At 32.0% G+C, this 17721-nt stretch overlaps 3 protein-coding genes across 6 annotated transcripts; 2 read left to right on the top strand and 1 right to left on the bottom strand.

Moving 5' to 3' along the window:
• Positions 1–1834, top strand: LOC106307694 (zinc transporter 4, chloroplastic). Of its 4 annotated transcripts, none has more exons than XM_013744716.1 (4): positions 1–264; positions 339–402; positions 545–1231; positions 1308–1834. In XM_013744716.1, the coding sequence occupies exons 3-4, from the start codon at positions 545–547 to the stop codon at positions 1761–1763; spliced, it is 1143 nt and encodes a 380-aa protein (XP_013600170.1). In that variant the 5' UTR covers positions 1–264; positions 339–402; the 3' UTR covers positions 1764–1834. The 4 variants fall into 4 exon arrangements, with proteins under 4 accessions (XP_013600170.1, XP_013600171.1, XP_013600168.1 ...); XM_013744717.1 differs by having other exon boundaries at positions 1–188; XM_013744714.1 differs by having other exon boundaries at positions 5–264; positions 531–1231.
• Positions 1835–5907: 4073 nt separating this feature from the next.
• On the bottom strand, positions 5908–9577 carry LOC106312667 (transmembrane 9 superfamily member 1-like). Its single transcript, XM_013750270.1, has 12 exons — positions 9485–9577; positions 9012–9204; positions 8824–8928; positions 8465–8482; positions 8273–8370; positions 8032–8184; positions 7711–7845; positions 7405–7571; positions 7227–7321; positions 6766–7139; positions 6375–6648; positions 5908–6280 (listed from the first exon to the last, which is right to left on the bottom strand). The coding sequence occupies exons 1-12, from the start codon at positions 9575–9577 to the stop codon at positions 6213–6215; spliced, it is 1773 nt and encodes a 590-aa protein (XP_013605724.1). The 3' UTR covers positions 5908–6212.
• Positions 9578–10506: 929 nt separating this feature from the next.
• On the top strand, positions 10507–13109 carry LOC106307409 (serine/threonine-protein kinase SRK2A-like). Its single transcript, XM_013744364.1, has 10 exons — positions 10507–10685; positions 10787–10912; positions 11100–11174; positions 11257–11358; positions 11578–11631; positions 11719–11811; positions 11925–12017; positions 12166–12270; positions 12362–12460; positions 12546–13109. The coding sequence occupies exons 2-10, from the start codon at positions 10793–10795 to the stop codon at positions 12867–12869; spliced, it is 1065 nt and encodes a 354-aa protein (XP_013599818.1). The 5' UTR covers positions 10507–10685; positions 10787–10792; the 3' UTR covers positions 12870–13109.
• Positions 13110–17721: the final 4612 nt, after the last annotated feature.

Genomic DNA, 17721 nt, shown 5'->3' on the forward strand with positions numbered 1-17721 from the left:
AGAAAAAGAGAATAACATGAGAATGTCGACATATTTAGCTAAGTATAGACAAAGTTTGAGAGAGGATTTGGATCGCGTCAGTCTCTCATCAGTGTTGAGCTGCCACGGAGCAGCCTGTTCTTGCTGACAATGTCGACACTCTTTCTCCAACATTCTTCCTTCTTTTCGGTTTCTCACATATAATAAAGGTTTGGCTTTCTGCGCATTAATCCCGAGAAAGAAGAAGAATATACTCTCTCTTTGTTCCCCATGATCATCGTCGATGTTAGTCAATTCATAATCAGAACTCATTGTAATTCAATTCTGGAAATCTGATTTATCCTCTAATTGGTGTTTAGATTCTTTGGAAATCGTTACCTCTGTACTTGTTCGGTGGTGGATCAGGAACAGATTCTCTCTCGGGTATTTCGTCGAACACCTTATCTGCGTTTTTATTTGGTGAAACGAATTGATTGTTAGATTGTGAAACTGTGATTGTTCTGAAATGGGTTTCTCTCTTGATGTATGGACCGTCGAAACAACGAAAAAAGAGTCAATTTTGCAGATGATGGCGTCTCCCAAAATCCTCTGTGACGCCGGCGAATCTGACCTCTGCAGAGACGACTCAGCTGCGTTTGTACTCAAATTCGTAGCCATTGCATCCATCTTCCTATCTGGAGCAGCTGGTGTAGCCATACCTCTCGTTGGCAAGAACCGCCGCTTCCTTCAAACGGAAGGGAACCTCTTTGTATCTGCTAAGGCCTTTGCAGCTGGTGTCATACTAGCAACTGGCTTTGTCCACATGCTTGCTGGTGGCACTGAAGCTCTCACCAATGCTTGTTTGCCGGAGTTCCCTTGGTCTAAGTTTCCATTTCCTGGGTTCTTTGCTATGGTGGCTGCTTTGATCACACTGCTTGTGGATTTCATGGGGACTCAGTATTATGAGAGGAGGCAAGAGAGGAGTGATGATGCTACTGCTGCTAGTGAAGCTTCCGCTGCTGTTGGTGTTGAGTCTGGTCGTGAAGAGGCGTCTATTGTTCCTGTGGTTGTGGAAAGAGTGAGTGATGGTAATAATAAAGTGTTTGGTGAAGAGGAAGGTGGCGGGATGCACATTGTTGGCATCCGTGCTCATGCTGCTCACCATAGACATAGTCACTCTAATGGCCTTGGTACATGCGATGGACATGGGCATTCACACGGACATGGACATCAAGATGTTGGAAATGGAGCTAGGCATGTTGTTGTTTCTCAGGTTTAAGTCTCTTGTTACTTACTCTTTTGCTCAAACATTATGTTAAGATTGTGTCTAAAACCATTGATTTTTACAGATATTGGAGCTTGGGATTGTATCTCACTCAATCATCATCGGTCTATCCCTCGGAGTATCGCAGTCTCCATGCACGATCAGACCCTTAATAGCAGCTCTATCATTTCACCAGTTCTTTGAAGGGTTTGCGCTCGGAGGCTGCATCTCTCAAGCACAGTTTAAGAACAAATCAGCGACCGTAATGGCTTGCTTCTTCGCGCTGACAACGCCTGTAGGGATCGGGATCGGAACGGCGGTGGCCTCGTCTTTCAACTCGCATAGCCCTGGAGCTCTGGTGGCCGAGGGTATACTGGACTCGCTCTCGGCTGGGATACTGGTGTACATGGCTCTGGTGGACCTGATCGCAGCTGATTTTCTAAGCAAGAGGATGAGCTGTAATGTGAGGCTTCAAGTTGTGTCTTATGTAATGTTGTTCCTTGGAGCTGGACTTATGTCCGCTCTTGCCATTTGGGCGTAGCTCTTGTAGATTGCATGCTATTGATCTTCCGTAGAAACAAATAAATATACGTCCTCGCAAGTTCTTCTCTATTTTGCATCGATTCATATAATATAAAGTTTTAGACATGACTTATACATCAAGCTTTATCCCATATAATCATATTCCATCAAAGAAGCTTAAAGATGGTTTAGAATTTAAACAATGGTTCCTTGTGGGTTTCAAGTTTCAACGACGACGTCAGAAGTCGGGTACGCCACTCAGGTGAGAACATACCATCGTTCATCTGGTCTTCCAACATGCGTCTATCTTATTAAACATCAACATTATTTTTTAACTATTTATATAATTCTCATGAATAGTAAATTGATAATTACTTACACATTAAACCATTTAAACAAAATATATCATAACACAAAGAAATAAAATAGAAATGGGTGGATAATAATACAATGTAAGAAGACATAAGTTGGCCAACTAAATAATAATATGGACCAAATATAATCAAATGTAATAAAATAAGCATAGGGAAAATGATAGCAATAGAAGACATATAACTGAAGAGCATGCATTGAACATGTAAGATTGGTTGGTAAAGATATAGTAATTGAGAGTAACTAAAGTTGAGAGTAATTGAAATGGATAAAATGAGAGAAAAATAATAATTAGAGTAAAAGATGAATAAGAAGGAAAAAATTAGGGGTGGGCAAAAAAATCGTACCGAACCGAGTCGAACCAAACCAACCGAACCGAATCCGATCAAATCGAACCAAAGTCTATTTCAAACAATTCGGTTGAAGATTTCTCCAACCTGAATGGTTCGGTTCGGTTTAAACCGAACCGAACCGAGAAACCAATGTGGTTTTGTAATTATTTAAATTAAAAATATTAGTAATACCAGTATACTAAAATTCTAATACTAAACCACATATTTTCCATTTTATATTCACTAACATATATTCTTCTAACCTAATATGTAATCATCAAAATATTTGATTTAAAATATTTCATTCATTGCAGGCTTTTGAATTTTAATGATATAAGAGATATTACTAATGATGTTATTTTTTTTTACTTTAATTAACTTTCATTTATTTTAATTCTTATATACTTTTGTGACTTTTTTTAAAAAAAATTTGTTTCAGTTTTATATTGAATTTAGTTCATATAGTTTATGTTTTAAAACATAATTTCTTTTAGAAAAATCAAACTAAGAAGAATCTAATTAAACTGGTCCAAAAAACAAATCGAACCGAATATAAACTGAACCAAATAAAAACCGAACCGAACACAAACTGAACCAAACTAACTATGGTTTACTTCAGTTGAAAAAAATGCTAGAACCGAATTAACCAAACCAAACTGAACCGAGAAAATAAACGAAGTGCCCACCCCTAGAAAAAATGACAAGAAAAAAATTGAACACCAAAAAGTCGAAGATAGAAAACATCATTAAAAGTAGCTGATATATTTCCAGTTATATTTAAATTGCGGATAAATATTTGGTAAATATAGTAAAAACAATTTTACTCCAAAATATTTACTCTAGAATAGTCATTTAATCATACATTTAGAAGACCACTTGTATTCATTGCATTCAGTCATACATGATAAAAAATACTTAAAGAAAAAACATGAAACATTTAACATATATAATAACGAAGATTACTTTGTATTATGACTCTTATGTTATTACATTAATATAAAACGAACAACCAAGTCTTTAAAATCATCATACCAAAACTTCTAAAGCTTAAGTAACCTTTGGTGAACTAGAATTCTTTAATTTTACTAAGTTTTCGCATTCTTCACATGTTACCTCCCTCATAGCATATTCTGCATTCATAACACTATTACAATTGTTAGACTTGGTAAATACTTCATAAGTATTTTCACTTCGGGAATTTTCACATCTCCAACAATTGAATATGTTTTACCTTCAATACCAAATTGTTGATTTGTATTATGTAGTCTTGAGGATCCTAACACACAATAGAAATTTCCCACATTTGCTGGTAGAAATACTTGTGAGGATAGATGTTCATTCACCTAATTCAATCACTTAAAAAGATTAATCAGTTAAAATTGTTGTTATACTCTACATGATTTGCTAATAAATGGTCATACATGCTTGATAAAAAGGATACTATCACAACTTAACAATAATATCCTTTCAAAATTGCATTTTACATTAGTAGAAATAAGTAACCAAATATATGGTTATCTTAATGTGCGGACCATCTTAGAATGATTGTGGCATCAACAAATGAACCAATAATGCATATATTATGTAGTTATTGGTAATTGTGTGTGTATTTTTTTTTTTACTTTTATGGAATGTTACGTGTGCTAGCAAAATTTCTCACTTCAATATCTCATAGTCAAACCTAAGAACTTAGCATTCATCGGCAAAGATTTGAACATAATAGAGATTTCACTTACAATTAAATATTTAAATCAATAAAAGAGGTGCGTGGATTTCTTCAAAAAAACTATGCAAATGATGAAACTATCCATGATTTAAAAAGAGAGTAATCTCTTAACTATGCATGCGATTAGATTTACATATTAATTGAGATACTCTAGATTTCTACTACGAATCATTTTATGATTTCTCACTTGACAATGATTCTCCCCAATTTTGTTTACTTGAGATGACAAACATAATTACTAATTAGTAAAAATGAAAAATAAGAAAGGTGTGACATTATTTTAGACTATATTACCCTTATCATATGTCTCTTATCTGCAATAGTGATATGTTGATGATCTGGGAAAATTGCTATAAACAAGAACATAAATTTTTAGGAGACCATTACTTTTTGAATAGATTTTGATTTTATATATGAATTTTTAAAATCATGGCTTCTATTGTTTTGTTATGTTTTGATTCTGATTTAAATTATTTTTTCTTAAATATGTTAATGCAACTATAACATAATATTTGATGATAAAAATATACATTTCTACTATTTGTTCATAAAATTCAATTTGAATTTATACATTAATTTTTATAGATTAATGGATAGAATATTATTTTTAACATGGTTTACCATTTGATAATATAGATAATTTACCATATGCTAAAATAAAAGAGAGAATATATTACATTCAAATCAAAGAGTCGAGAAAATATATCACAAAGCGATAGAGAACACCCAAACATAAAATGTGTGGTTTATTTTTTTTTTAATATTAATACAATATATGATTTTAGCATTTATAAATTTAACATTAGTGCACTAAAAACGCCTCAGCATGTGACTTCAACACAATCGTATAATACAATATTTTAGTATTTATAAATTTAATACTGGTAGAAATATTAGTCCTATATTCTTATGTTAGTTTTGTTACATAAAAATCTTGGTTAAGTACCATCGTGTTAACATTATTAAAAAATAACTATTTGCTTTTCGATTAGTTATTGAAGATGAATTTTTAGAGTTTAATGAATCTGAGCTATCGTTTTTCCTTTTGCTTTTGCATTGATGCACTTATTTAGGAAAATATGTTGGAAAAACAAGAATCTTAAGAAGAATTAAAATTTGTGATCCATTGAACTTATAAAAGAACTAATGGAATGTTTGGATATTCAAAATCCATATATTAACAATCACAGAATCAAATCATAAAATAATTACTAAAAAAAAGTAAAATGATTAACTATATCTTAACATTAATAATAATATCTTTGAAAATTATCATCTTCGATATATCGAGAAACCATCACTTATGATGAATATGTCGGAAACCATTATCGGTATGTTGAATTTATTTACTTATTTTAAATTTCTAAAAAATATATTTTAGACATTTTTATTTAATTTATTTTTCTTACATTTATTTATTAGTCAATTTTATTTTATTTATTCAATTTATTTTTAATTTTTTCTTATTTTTATAACTTATTTATTTTATTTATTATTTGAAAAAAAAAGAATAAATCACTACATCATGCCTTTTGACTCTTGGATAAACACTACCGGTGACATTTTTTTTGATGTGGTGAAAGTGTAAATTAATCTCAAAATTTAATGTGTTAGTATAATTGGTTTGATTGTGTCAAATGTGATTTTTTGAATACAGAAGTTCAAAATTGCTAACTTTTTACAAAGGTTTAAAATACAAATTTCTCCAGAAAAATCTGATGCGGGTAAACAAATAGAAGACTGAAGATTATATCCAATTGCCTCTAAAGGACACTATATTCAATGATGTAGGTGATAGTGAAGTAAACACGAAAAGGAATAAGGAAAAAGAAGATTACAGGTAGTAGTAGTATATTACATCCACTCGTTTCTAATCTATAGAGAACAGTTCACTTACCAAAAAGGGAGAAAATAAAAAGACATAAGCCCTTCCTCCATCTTAATTTCCCTCTCTACTGTCTGTATTTATATAATATATAATCCTCATAAGAAGATTTCTTCTACATTGGATGTTTTTTCTTCCTTTTCGATAAATCATCTAGTCGCACTTGATGTTTCTATAGATTCTCCTTACAAACAGGTTTGATCCCAAGAATCCAACAGCTCCTGCAAAATTTTCAGAGGAAGATATTTCTTAGTCTCAAATCGGTAAATACCAAACTCTGGTTTTGAATAGAGCTGAGAGGGAGTGAGCTCTCACCGCAAAGGATTCCAAGGCCAAGACAGAACATCATGGTGTATCCAAAGTAGAAGCTTGTCTGGAAGAATCCTGACATCTTGGTCTTTACGTAGTAGTAATAGATGGAGTATAAGTAGACGTAGACAGCCGTTGAAGCAGCTGAGAAAAACGACGTCCATTGCCAGTGATAGTTCTCTGCGTTCAGTAGGAAATAGGTTCCCACAATTGTCACACAGACCGTCACTATGACCAGAATTACAAAAACCAGCAGCATGAATCCATACACGTAGTACACCTGTCAAGCCCAAAACCAAAGAGGGCATCAGGAAGAGCCATTCAATTTACTCTTCTTACTGTGATAAACCAAGGCACAGTGAGGCTCTCCTTCAAGCAGTTCAGGTACTATTTTTACCTTGTAATTCCAGAAGGATGTGAAGACAAAGTACATCTCGATGAAGATGCTTCCGAATGGTAGCAACCCTCCCATCAGGGAGACAACCGATGGAGTCAAGTACCATTTCTTCTCAGGGATTGGACGTGGAATGGTCTTCACACGGCATGGATTGTTGGGAGCACCGCTCCAGTTTCTTCCTACGACTGTCCCGAGGAGGGCTAAGGGGAAGGAAATGAAACCCCAAATTACAAACACAACCACCATTGTCCCGAAAGGAATAGCCGCAAGGGATCCATAGAATATAGCAATTGTGTTTAGGAGAAAGCCGATTCCAAAGCACAAAAAGGGGAAGAGAGAAGCCGTGAGGACCATGCACTTGATCCAATGTTTACCTGAACAAATTAGCATTAAAATAAAATCTTAAAAAATCAGAGGCGAAAGTAACACTGTAGAGATCTGCCAAGAAAATTAAGGCATACCCCCGCTTCTTGAGTACATTCCACCACTCACATAACCAGAGATAAACGAAGTTAGAGCATAGCAAACTATGAATGTTGTGACGATTGCTCCTCTCCTGAAATAATCAGAATACACGGTGAGCAAAATCCAGCCAACACGGAAAACTTAGTTGCAAGTGAAACAAAGTATAATACATACCCAACATAGAGAGTCCCGACGATGGCCATTAATATGACAAGAAGGACAAGCAACGCCAACTGTGCACCTGTGCCAACAACAGCTGAGAGAAGAACTAGACTCCATGGAGGTCTGAACACATCCCCATGCACAAGTTTCCAACCAGATTCTTCATTTACATCCCGTTCCTGTAATCATCAATACCAATGTCAGAAATGGTTTTACAACCTCAAAAATAAAGAAAATAGTGTTGGACAAACTGCCAAGAGAGTAACACCAGCGAACCAAATTTTGAAACTGGGACAAATAAAAGTTGAGGAAACATACCAAGCTCTCGAGATCATCATCTTCACGAGCATACTTTGCATAATCATTTCTGAGAGTCCTCATCAATATCATTGAGACCAAACCAGTGAGAAAAATAACCATCATGAACGAGTTGAAGATGGAGAACCAATGGATCTGCAAAACGAAAAGAGAAAAACTTAGAAGGCTTATAAATCTTGAACAATATCTAAAAGAGATGAACTTTGAATAAAAATTGTTAAACAAGCAGGAACGGAGACATTTAGTATGAACATTATGAAACTGTGAACAAATCATAACCGAAGACAAAATCAGAAGGGTACATAAGAAGCTAAAAGTTACCTGGTGCTCAAAGAACGGATAATCCAGATATACATCAAAACGGCGAGGAAACGTGATATCTGTTGGAATCCATTGCACAGAATACGTCAGATCCACTGTCCTCCCTGCTTCCAGTGGCCTTGGGTTGTCTTGAGTTAGATTAACATGTATGATCTATAAAACAAATAAATAAATAAGATCACTGCATGTAGCTCACATCACATGGTATCCATATTATTGCTTAATGGCGTAAACAACCGACCTGGTCTTTGTTGTATTTGACAACAATGTTCTTATGTGTGTAGAGGACATGTTTGGCGTTTTCACCATTTTTGTCAGAATGCAGCTCACCCACGAATCCTACAGTAGCGACAAGTCCGGATTAATACTATCCAAAATGAAAAGTGAAAATGATTAATTTTGGATGTTCAAGTAAATAAACAAAATCTCATACCCCATAAAGGCAGATCATCTGAAGTTATAACCATCCGACGAAAGTCCACGCAAAGCAGATGCCACAAAAAAAAAAGTTGTGAGAAATAACATTCAAAGCAATTACCTTTCCTGATCTATTACTATGAGAAACGGTAGAAGTAAAAATATATACCCTACAACTTCAAACGATGTAAATGATACTGGTTATGGGATATTTTAGATTCTCATGACTAAACAAAGAACCAAAAGCAAGCTCAGCAAATATAATAGAAAACAGCGACATCTTTTTCTCTGAAGAAAACAAAACAAATATTTTTTCTTGGTTCATGCTACTTCAGCAGAAATATGTACAACAGTAGAAGGGAATGAGAAACATACCCATGAAGAATTCAAACCAGTAGCTAGATTCGATGGCATCTTTAAAGTGCTTGACCTTAGCTTCATCGAGTTCAAGCTTACAGATAACGTTTCTATCAACATTTTCTGTGGAAACAAAAAAAGAAAAGAAAAAGGCATTAGAATTAGAGCACAAGTAAGATAAGTAATATGAAAGTATCAAAACATACTCAAGAACTTGATGGGGATCTCGCTGTCAATAAGCTCATTTCCGCCAAGAACTTCACCGAGACCACCCCATTTGTGAACATCGTTCTGAGAGGGGCGGCAAAAGGGAAGACTGTAGTAGTTGTATGTTTCTTGTGGGTTGTTATATGGCCCAACTTTGTTCACCCACAGGGTAACCTGCTCATCAGCTTGATACTGGAACAGGAAAGCAAAAGCGTGTTCAAAATGATAATTTGATCATAACAGAGCGTTTCTGAGTATCAAAGCAACGAGAGCCTCAATCTCATTGTTGATTCGTAAATCTTCCTACGAAGAACCAATTTGATATGGAAGCTCGAGGATCCGACCCAGATCCAAGAACAGAAAAGTTCAATTACAAACACTATGAGAATCACGAGATCTACAGAAACGGTACTCGATTTCGAGCTGTGCGTATAAGAAACTGAAATGCAGGAAGGGGAGATCCGACTCTAACCTTGTGATCAGAATCGGAGGCGAGAGCAGTTGCGAGAAGAGAAACGAGGAGAAGCAATACGGTGCGGGTGGAGGAGGAGGAGGAAGACGGCATCGCGGAACCCGGCGGACGATCAGATCTGAGGAAGGCGGGGACAGTGGTGTGTGAATGCGTTAGAAGTTAGAACAATGACTACGCTCGATGAATCCGATTTCAATTTGGCTTATGTTGAGAGATACAGTGTCAGCTCCCCGCTCTCGTTTCTCGCCAGCGAGCGATGAAGCGATCGAGAGAGCACAGTACTGTTATTTGTTCGGCAGAGATCCTGAAGAGATTGTAATAAAACAATGATAAATCTGAAAGCTCAGCTAATTGGGCCTCAAATCAATGTATTAGTTTACAGGCCCATGTAAAACTTAAATCTCATTTAATTGGGCCTTTATGTGGCCACTTGGAATTCTTTGCTCTACACCAATATTCAAATAATTGGGCATTTTACATTGGATTATAGATTTTATTTCTACGCATTGACCGGTTTTCTGGATACCTAGACTATTTTTTTTTAAAAAAAAAACATTTAAGAAAAATCGTTTAGTTTAGATCTAATTTACCATTTAGAGAGAAGTGGACACCATCTAATTTTATTAAAACATTGTTCAACGCAAATGTAAAAAGCCTATGAAAATTTACTAAATTAGATATTTAAAGTTTTTTTTCTACATAAAATATGCTGTTTAATTTTTATCCAATCTTACATTTACTGGAAATTCATTACCAATCAGATCCACGGTTAATTTCTCATTAACTCTCAATTTATTACCACCTATTTGCATTAAATGAGAATGTAATTAGGAAACAAATAAAAAAAAAAAAAAAAAAAGCGTGTTTCCGTACAACACAACGGCGCTCGAATCAGAAAGGGAAACATGGATGCATCTGGGTCCCACGGTATTAACAAAATTAATGATCCGATTAATTAATTGATTTTTTTATTAAAAAAAAAAAGGAAGCATCATGAGAGAGGGAGATTGTTCAATCTTCAATCATCATCACTTTATTTTATTTGAAGAAAAACAAAAATTCGAAACAACAACAAAAAAAAAAAGGTCGATTCTTTGCTTTGCCTTCAAATCTCATCAATCAATCACCTTTCCATCGTCGATAACCTCTTTCCTTTTTGTGAATCGCGAGATCTCGGAATCGCATCGTTGATTTGTGGGGGGTACTGATTGGTTTTTTGTCTCTGTTTTAGGATTCTGCACGTTAAATTGTCGTGCTTTTTAGCTCCTAGAGATTCAATTTCAACGAGAATTTGTAATTAGGGTTAAGATGGAGAAGTACGAGCTGGTGAAAGACATAGGCGCTGGGAATTTCGGAGTGGCGAGGCTCATGAAGGTCAAAAACTCTAAAGAGCTCGTTGCTATGAAGTACATCGAGCGTGGTCCCAAGGTCCTTCTCAACATACATATTTCTCGTTTTCAATGTTCTTATGAAGCTGATCATCTCTCATTTCATATACCCTGATGATTAGCTTCTTAGCTCGTTGGCATTAAAAAAGATTGTCTTTTTAGCTCATTGCAGTGCTAGTTATCTCATTTTCTGAGCAGTGGATTTGTTGTTTTTTTTTGGGATACAGATCGATGAGAATGTGGCAAGAGAGATCATTAATCATAGATCACTTCGCCATCCTAATATTATCCGCTTCAAGGAGGTTTGTCAATTTATAACATGTCTTCTCCTCGCTATGGTGATAATGAGATATCTACTTAAGCTGGTGATTTGCTTAACCACAGGTTGTGTTGACTCCAACTCATCTTGCTATTGCCATGGAGTATGCTGCTGGTGGTGAATTATTCGAGCGTATATGCAGTGCTGGAAGATTCAGTGAGGATGAGGTCAGCTTCGCATCTAAATATTGTGGCTTTGCTTTCCTTTGCTACTGTACAAGTACTATCTAGGATTAGTTTTTTTTTTTCCCCTAGAGCTCTGTATGGTCTTTGGCTAGATTAGGAAGAAGAGAAAACATGTGAATCTTCTTTATTTGTTATCAGCGTATCTAACAGTTGGTCTCTAGGGTCTACAGTCTAATCCCTTTTTTTTTTCTCTTTGTCCAGGCGAGATACTTCTTCCAGCAGCTTATATCAGGTGTTAGCTATTGCCATGCTATGGTAAGGCAAATATATTTCTATTAGATGTCTGGGATCAGTTCCTTTATCAGTCCTGTTGTCTCACCTTGTGTCCATTTTTTTTGGCAGCAAATATGCCATAGAGATCTGAAGCTCGAGAACACACTCCTGGATGGAAGTCCTGCTCCACGTCTCAAAATCTGTGATTTTGGTTATTCCAAGGTCCGGCACTAAACAAAAATTATTAAGTCCTGCCATTGTCTGCGTAATCGTTTTGTTCTTTCCCACTTTCATAAAAGCACTGTCAAGTTATTTTGTTTTCCTTCTATTTATAGTCCTCTCTACTGCACTCGAGGCCCAAATCCACAGTTGGAACTCCAGCATATATTGCACCTGAGGTCCTTTCTCGGAGAGAGTATGATGGCAAGGTAATCTTACTGATATTTGAATCTTGGTAAATCCGGGCATCATGCTCAATGCAATGGATTTTACCTAAACCAATGAGTTTCTATGAAACTGTCATGCTCACCTTTGTGAAAGTCGGTAAGATTTTGAATTTCTTTCTTCTTCTTTCAGATGGCTGATGTATGGTCTTGTGGTGTAACTCTTTATGTCATGCTTGTTGGAGCCTACCCATTCGAAGACCAGGAAGACCCAAAGAACTTCAGGAAAACAATACAAGTAGGTTTATTCTTTTGACTCATGTGTCAGCATATCTCGCGTTAAGAATGCTACATCCTTTTCATCAATGTGTGATCTTGTTGTTCTACAGAAAATCATGGCTGTTCAGTACAAGATCCCGGACTACGTCCACATCTCACAGGATTGCAAACATCTTCTTTCCCGTATATTTGTGGCCAATTCACTCAAGGTATATACATCAATCAAATGAGCTAAATGTTTTGAGAAGTTGAGAGTTTTGTTTGACAATAGAGCTGAGTTGTTGTTTTTGGCAGAGGATAACCATTGCAGAAATCAAGAAACACCCATGGTTCCTGAAGAACCTGCCAAGGGAACTCACAGAGACAGCTCAAGCTGCATATTTCAAGAAAGAGAATCCAACCTTCTCCCCGCAGACCGCTGAAGAGATCATGAAGATAGTGGATGATGCCAAAACGCCTCCGCCTGTTTCCAGATCCATTGGAGGGTTTGGCTGGGGAGGAAAGGGAGACGGAGAGGAAGAAGAAGTGGATGAAGAGGAGGTGGTGGAGGAAGAGGAAGACGAAGAAGATGAATATGATAAGACTGTAAAGGAAGCACACGCAAGTGGAGAAGTGTGAATCAGTTGATTTTTTTTTGGTTTGGGTATGAAAGAAAGTTGTCATTGGTTTGCTGAAACTTAAAAGTCTCGTTTTATTATTTTTTGTCTTCTCCAGTTACAATGCTTAGCCTTTGGCTTTGGTTTTGGTTTTGAAGATTTGTAAAATTTGGTATAAGAAGAACAAACAGAGATTGATCATGAGTCCTTAAAGGCATTGTGACTTCAAACTAAATATCATGTAAATTAGATTTTTATTTTCTGAGAGGTTTTGTGTATTTTTCATGAAGTGAATCCTTAAATCAGTTTTTTGTTGGTTTATTATATATTTTTTTAAAATACATAATTAAATTTATTATATTTCTAAAAACACATAATTATAAGGGAATTTGCATTGTATGACACACAAAAAAATTAATAATTTAGTATCTGACTACTTTACCTAAACAGTAAGAATATACCATATACAATATGTATAATTGCCATCATACCCTTGTATTTCATCGGTGCAACCGACTGATAAATAATAAATTAACTAAATTTTAACCCGCACAGTTGTGCTGATATTTTATATTTTATAAATGTATTTGATATTATTATAATTTTTAAAATATATAATTTTTATTTTAGTATTATATATTGTGTAATTTATAATATTATTATTTATATTTATTATTCGGCGTTATTAATATATAGTGATTTGTTTAGTACATTTTACTTTATTATTAATTTTTATTACTTACTAATATATTTTCGAGTTAGGTAAAATAAAATAACAATATGATATACTCAAATAAATAACCTCCTTCAATTTATTTATATTATAGAAAAGAAATATGTTTAAGATAATTTATATTTACATGTTGTATTTTAGACAATATACTTTAACATATATTATTTTAGTACTTTACGGGATTTTATAAGTAGAAACATTGTTTTGTTTAAATAATATAGCCATATAATTTTAGTAAATTTTGTACATAGTATCACCTATCATATTATTTTAGAAACTTTTATTGGTATATGATAATTCTGGATATTATAATATTAATTTGTATTTTCATTTTTCATAAAGATTTCAAAATATTAGATTACTTTAATTTTTTCAACATGTATAGTTTGTTTTTTCGTGGTTCATTTCAAAAAGTTATTCTTTATTATCAATGATTTTACCTTTTGTAAAATTTGAAATATTGTCATTTTGAGTTTGAATATTTATTTTCAAAATTTTATTTATTTTCAAGAAAACTTTGAAAAATACACTACTATTTTTGAGTTTGGAAGATTACATGAATTATGAATTTGTTTTTGTTATTACATTAATACATTATTTTATAAAACAAATATTTGAATTTTTGGTAATAGTTTCTAAATGTTTTCAACATATTCCTTATAATTGAAATAAATAATAATTTATCATTAAAATTGGATTTGTCATTAATATTTTAAATAAATTACTAAAATTTCATAGTTTTCTTACACCATATTTTAAAAATATTATATGAACTAAAGGTTATTATATACTATTATATTTTGTTGATATAAATAAAAGATAATATATAGTTATAGATATAAATTTTTAACCTATGTTAATAAATTTATTTTTATATATAAATATTATATAGTTTACAAATTTTAACTCATTTTAATGATAAGTGATAATTTATTTAAATGAAACAATTTATTGAATTATAGAATCTACCTATTTAATATAATTTTGTCATATTTAATATAATTTTGTCATATTTAATTCATATAACACTTCTATTTTTATATAATTCATAATATAATTATAGAATTTATTAAAAAATATATAATTTCTATTTTCTTATTTTATAATAAAATTTTAGTTAACCTTGATTTAAAACAATAATATATTACTAATTACGAAATTAATTAAAATGTTATTTTATAAAAATATTTAAAATTTTAAATAAAATTTTGTTAGCTTCTTTCTCAAAAAAAATTTGTTATAACTAAAAATAATAAAATTCAAATTTATAGTTAGTTTATTATTAATGTAAATAATCAAATACATCATATTAACTAATTTTTTAAATGGTCTTACTATGACTTGTTAATGGTAGATAAAAATTGGATCTTAAATTAATAGGTTAGATTAGAAACTTACTTAAATATCCAAAATTTACTCATATGTGATATTTTCATAACATAAACAAATAAACAATATTCATATAAACAATATCATTCCTAAAAAAATATATGAATATTAAGAAAATATACATATAAATATGGAAAATACACTAGGATATCATTAAAAAAGTTTATGCCATAAATATAGACTCTAATGATTAAAATGACTAAAATGTTTAATTAAAGAGGTAAATATACATTTATATCCCTAGGGTTAACTAATCTAAATCTTAGGGTTTAGACTTAAGGGGTGAGATTTAGGATTGAGATTTAAAGTTTTATAAAATAAAAAATAAATATTAAAAATTTGAAAATAAAAATTTTAAAAATAGTTTCAAAAAGTATTTTCGAATTACAAAAAGAAAACATGAAAAAAATATGACTCTCTTTTAATAGATTAGATAATTATAAATATTCAATCGTGGCTTACTTTGATTCACGTACAGACTCTTTAGGAAAAAATCAATTAATCTCACGTGATTCATAATGGCGACACTTAAATCGTTGAACTATAGTCACAACTAAGAGGAAGGCGATGAAGTCAAGGCAAGACCCGGATTACATAATCAAGACCAGAGCCGTGCGAGAAGTTTTTGATGCCCTAAACCAAATAAAATATTATGTTTCATAAAGTGTTTTTTTCATAAAATAATACAATAAACAATTAAATTCTTTTATAAATAACCTTTTGATAGAATTTTTCCACTTTTTATTATAGTTTTATGTTTAATTTATAAATATGAAAATGCAATATACAATACGCTTTTATACACATAGTTTTATTCTAAATTTGTATAATAAAACTTAATTAATAAATCAAATAAATAATAATAGGTAAAAGAACATATAAAATGAAGAAAACATACTTATTATGACAAAATAAAAGAAGATGATCGTAATGATAAATTTTTAAAAGTAAATAAAAATATATAATTATAATTAATTGGTTATAATTAACATCTAAATTGTAGGTGTAAACAGTAAGGAAATAAAATATTGATAATGATTTACTATATACGATACTGAAGCTGAGGAACAATCAATAACATTTAATTTATGGATATATACATGCCTTACAAATCTTTCAAAAAAAATTGATGCCATAAGCGAATGTTTCTTTTCTTTACACTGAGGCACAGCACTGATCAAGACCGATGAAGACGAAAACCGTAGAGAAAGGCGAGACAAAACCGTTGCAATATACAATTTGTTTTGTTCTATTCTATTTGGCAAATAGAATACTATGTATTATTTTCAGTTTGATATTTGGTTTTACGGTTTATATTTGGTTTTAGAGTTTAGTGATTAAAGTTTAAGGTTAAGCATTTAGAAGGTGGGGATGAGACAAAGTCACCGCTAACTTTTTTTTATGCAATCATATACATTTTATAATTTCATTCATGTGTACTATACTATTTATTTTATTCCATCTTATTTGGGTTTATGGTTTATTTTGGATTTAGGGTATAGTCATTATGGTTAGTGATTATGGTGTAGGGTTAAATATGTACGGGTCGGGGTGGGTTGGAATAAATTTTAGTTTTAGGGATTGGGATGAGGTTAGTTTAGAGTTTATAGTTGGGTTTACGGTTTAGTGATTAGGGTTTAGGGTTTAGTATTTAGAAAATGAGAGGGTTGGGTCAGCAATAACTTTTTTCATGCAGTCATAGAGATTTCATAATTTTACCAATATATACTATGTTATTTATTTTGTTATATTCAATTCGGTTCAAAGTTTATATTGGGGTTTATGGTTTATATTTGGATTTAGAGTTTACTGATTAAAGTCTAAGATTTAATATTTAGGAGTTGGGATAATGTTTAGTATCAAGATTATAAGGGTTGAGATAAAGTTGGTGTCCTATGCTATTTTGGTGACATGAAATAGAACATTTAAGTTTTTTTTATGCAGTAAAATCAAAAATAACATGAAGTAAACTTACGGTGTAAATAAATAGAATACTTCAATGTGACAGGGTTCAGGGTTGTATTGTATCCATACATTTATGAGTAAAGTGAAAAACGTATCCAATAAAAACATAAATGACGTGTATGTCAATGAAATTGACCCTCGATCCCCCGTATATCAATCGAGAAGGATTTCAAAAATTAGAACTTTAATTTTGTATTAATTAAAAAAAACCCAAATCATAGATGGTACTCTAAATATCTTCTAAATTCTATTTCAAAGAATTCTAGAACATCTAATATAAAGTATAGTTTAATCTAATAGTGTCACATTATTCTATAATTATATAACACTAGAAAAGAGAACATTATATTAACCTAAAATATAGGAAGTATGTATTCTTTCCTTAAATAAAAACTACGGAATTACCTAATATGATTTACATATATATAGCAATTAATGATTATGAATAATAAAGATTTGATAACAATTTTTGCATCCTTATTCATTTTTGTTTAAATTTATATTATTAAAAAAAATTAAACAATCACATTAACTATATAATAAAAAAATTAGATTTTTTCTTATATGTTATATTTTGAATTTTTTAAAATGACTTTAAAATTACAAAAATGAGGAAACCTTATATGTTACATTTTTTTTAAAACGACTTTAAAATACAAAAATAAAGACATCTTATACGGTATATTTTTCTTATATGTTAGAATTTTCTTATATGTTATATTTTGATTTTTTTTTAAATGACTTTAAATTACAAAAATGTAAGTTTTCCTTAAGTATACGACTAAAA

This window comes from Brassica oleracea, chromosome C8 (genome assembly GCF_000695525.1).
Source record: "Brassica oleracea var. oleracea cultivar TO1000 chromosome C8, BOL, whole genome shotgun sequence".
NCBI lineage: Eukaryota > Viridiplantae > Streptophyta > Magnoliopsida > Brassicales > Brassicaceae > Brassica > Brassica oleracea.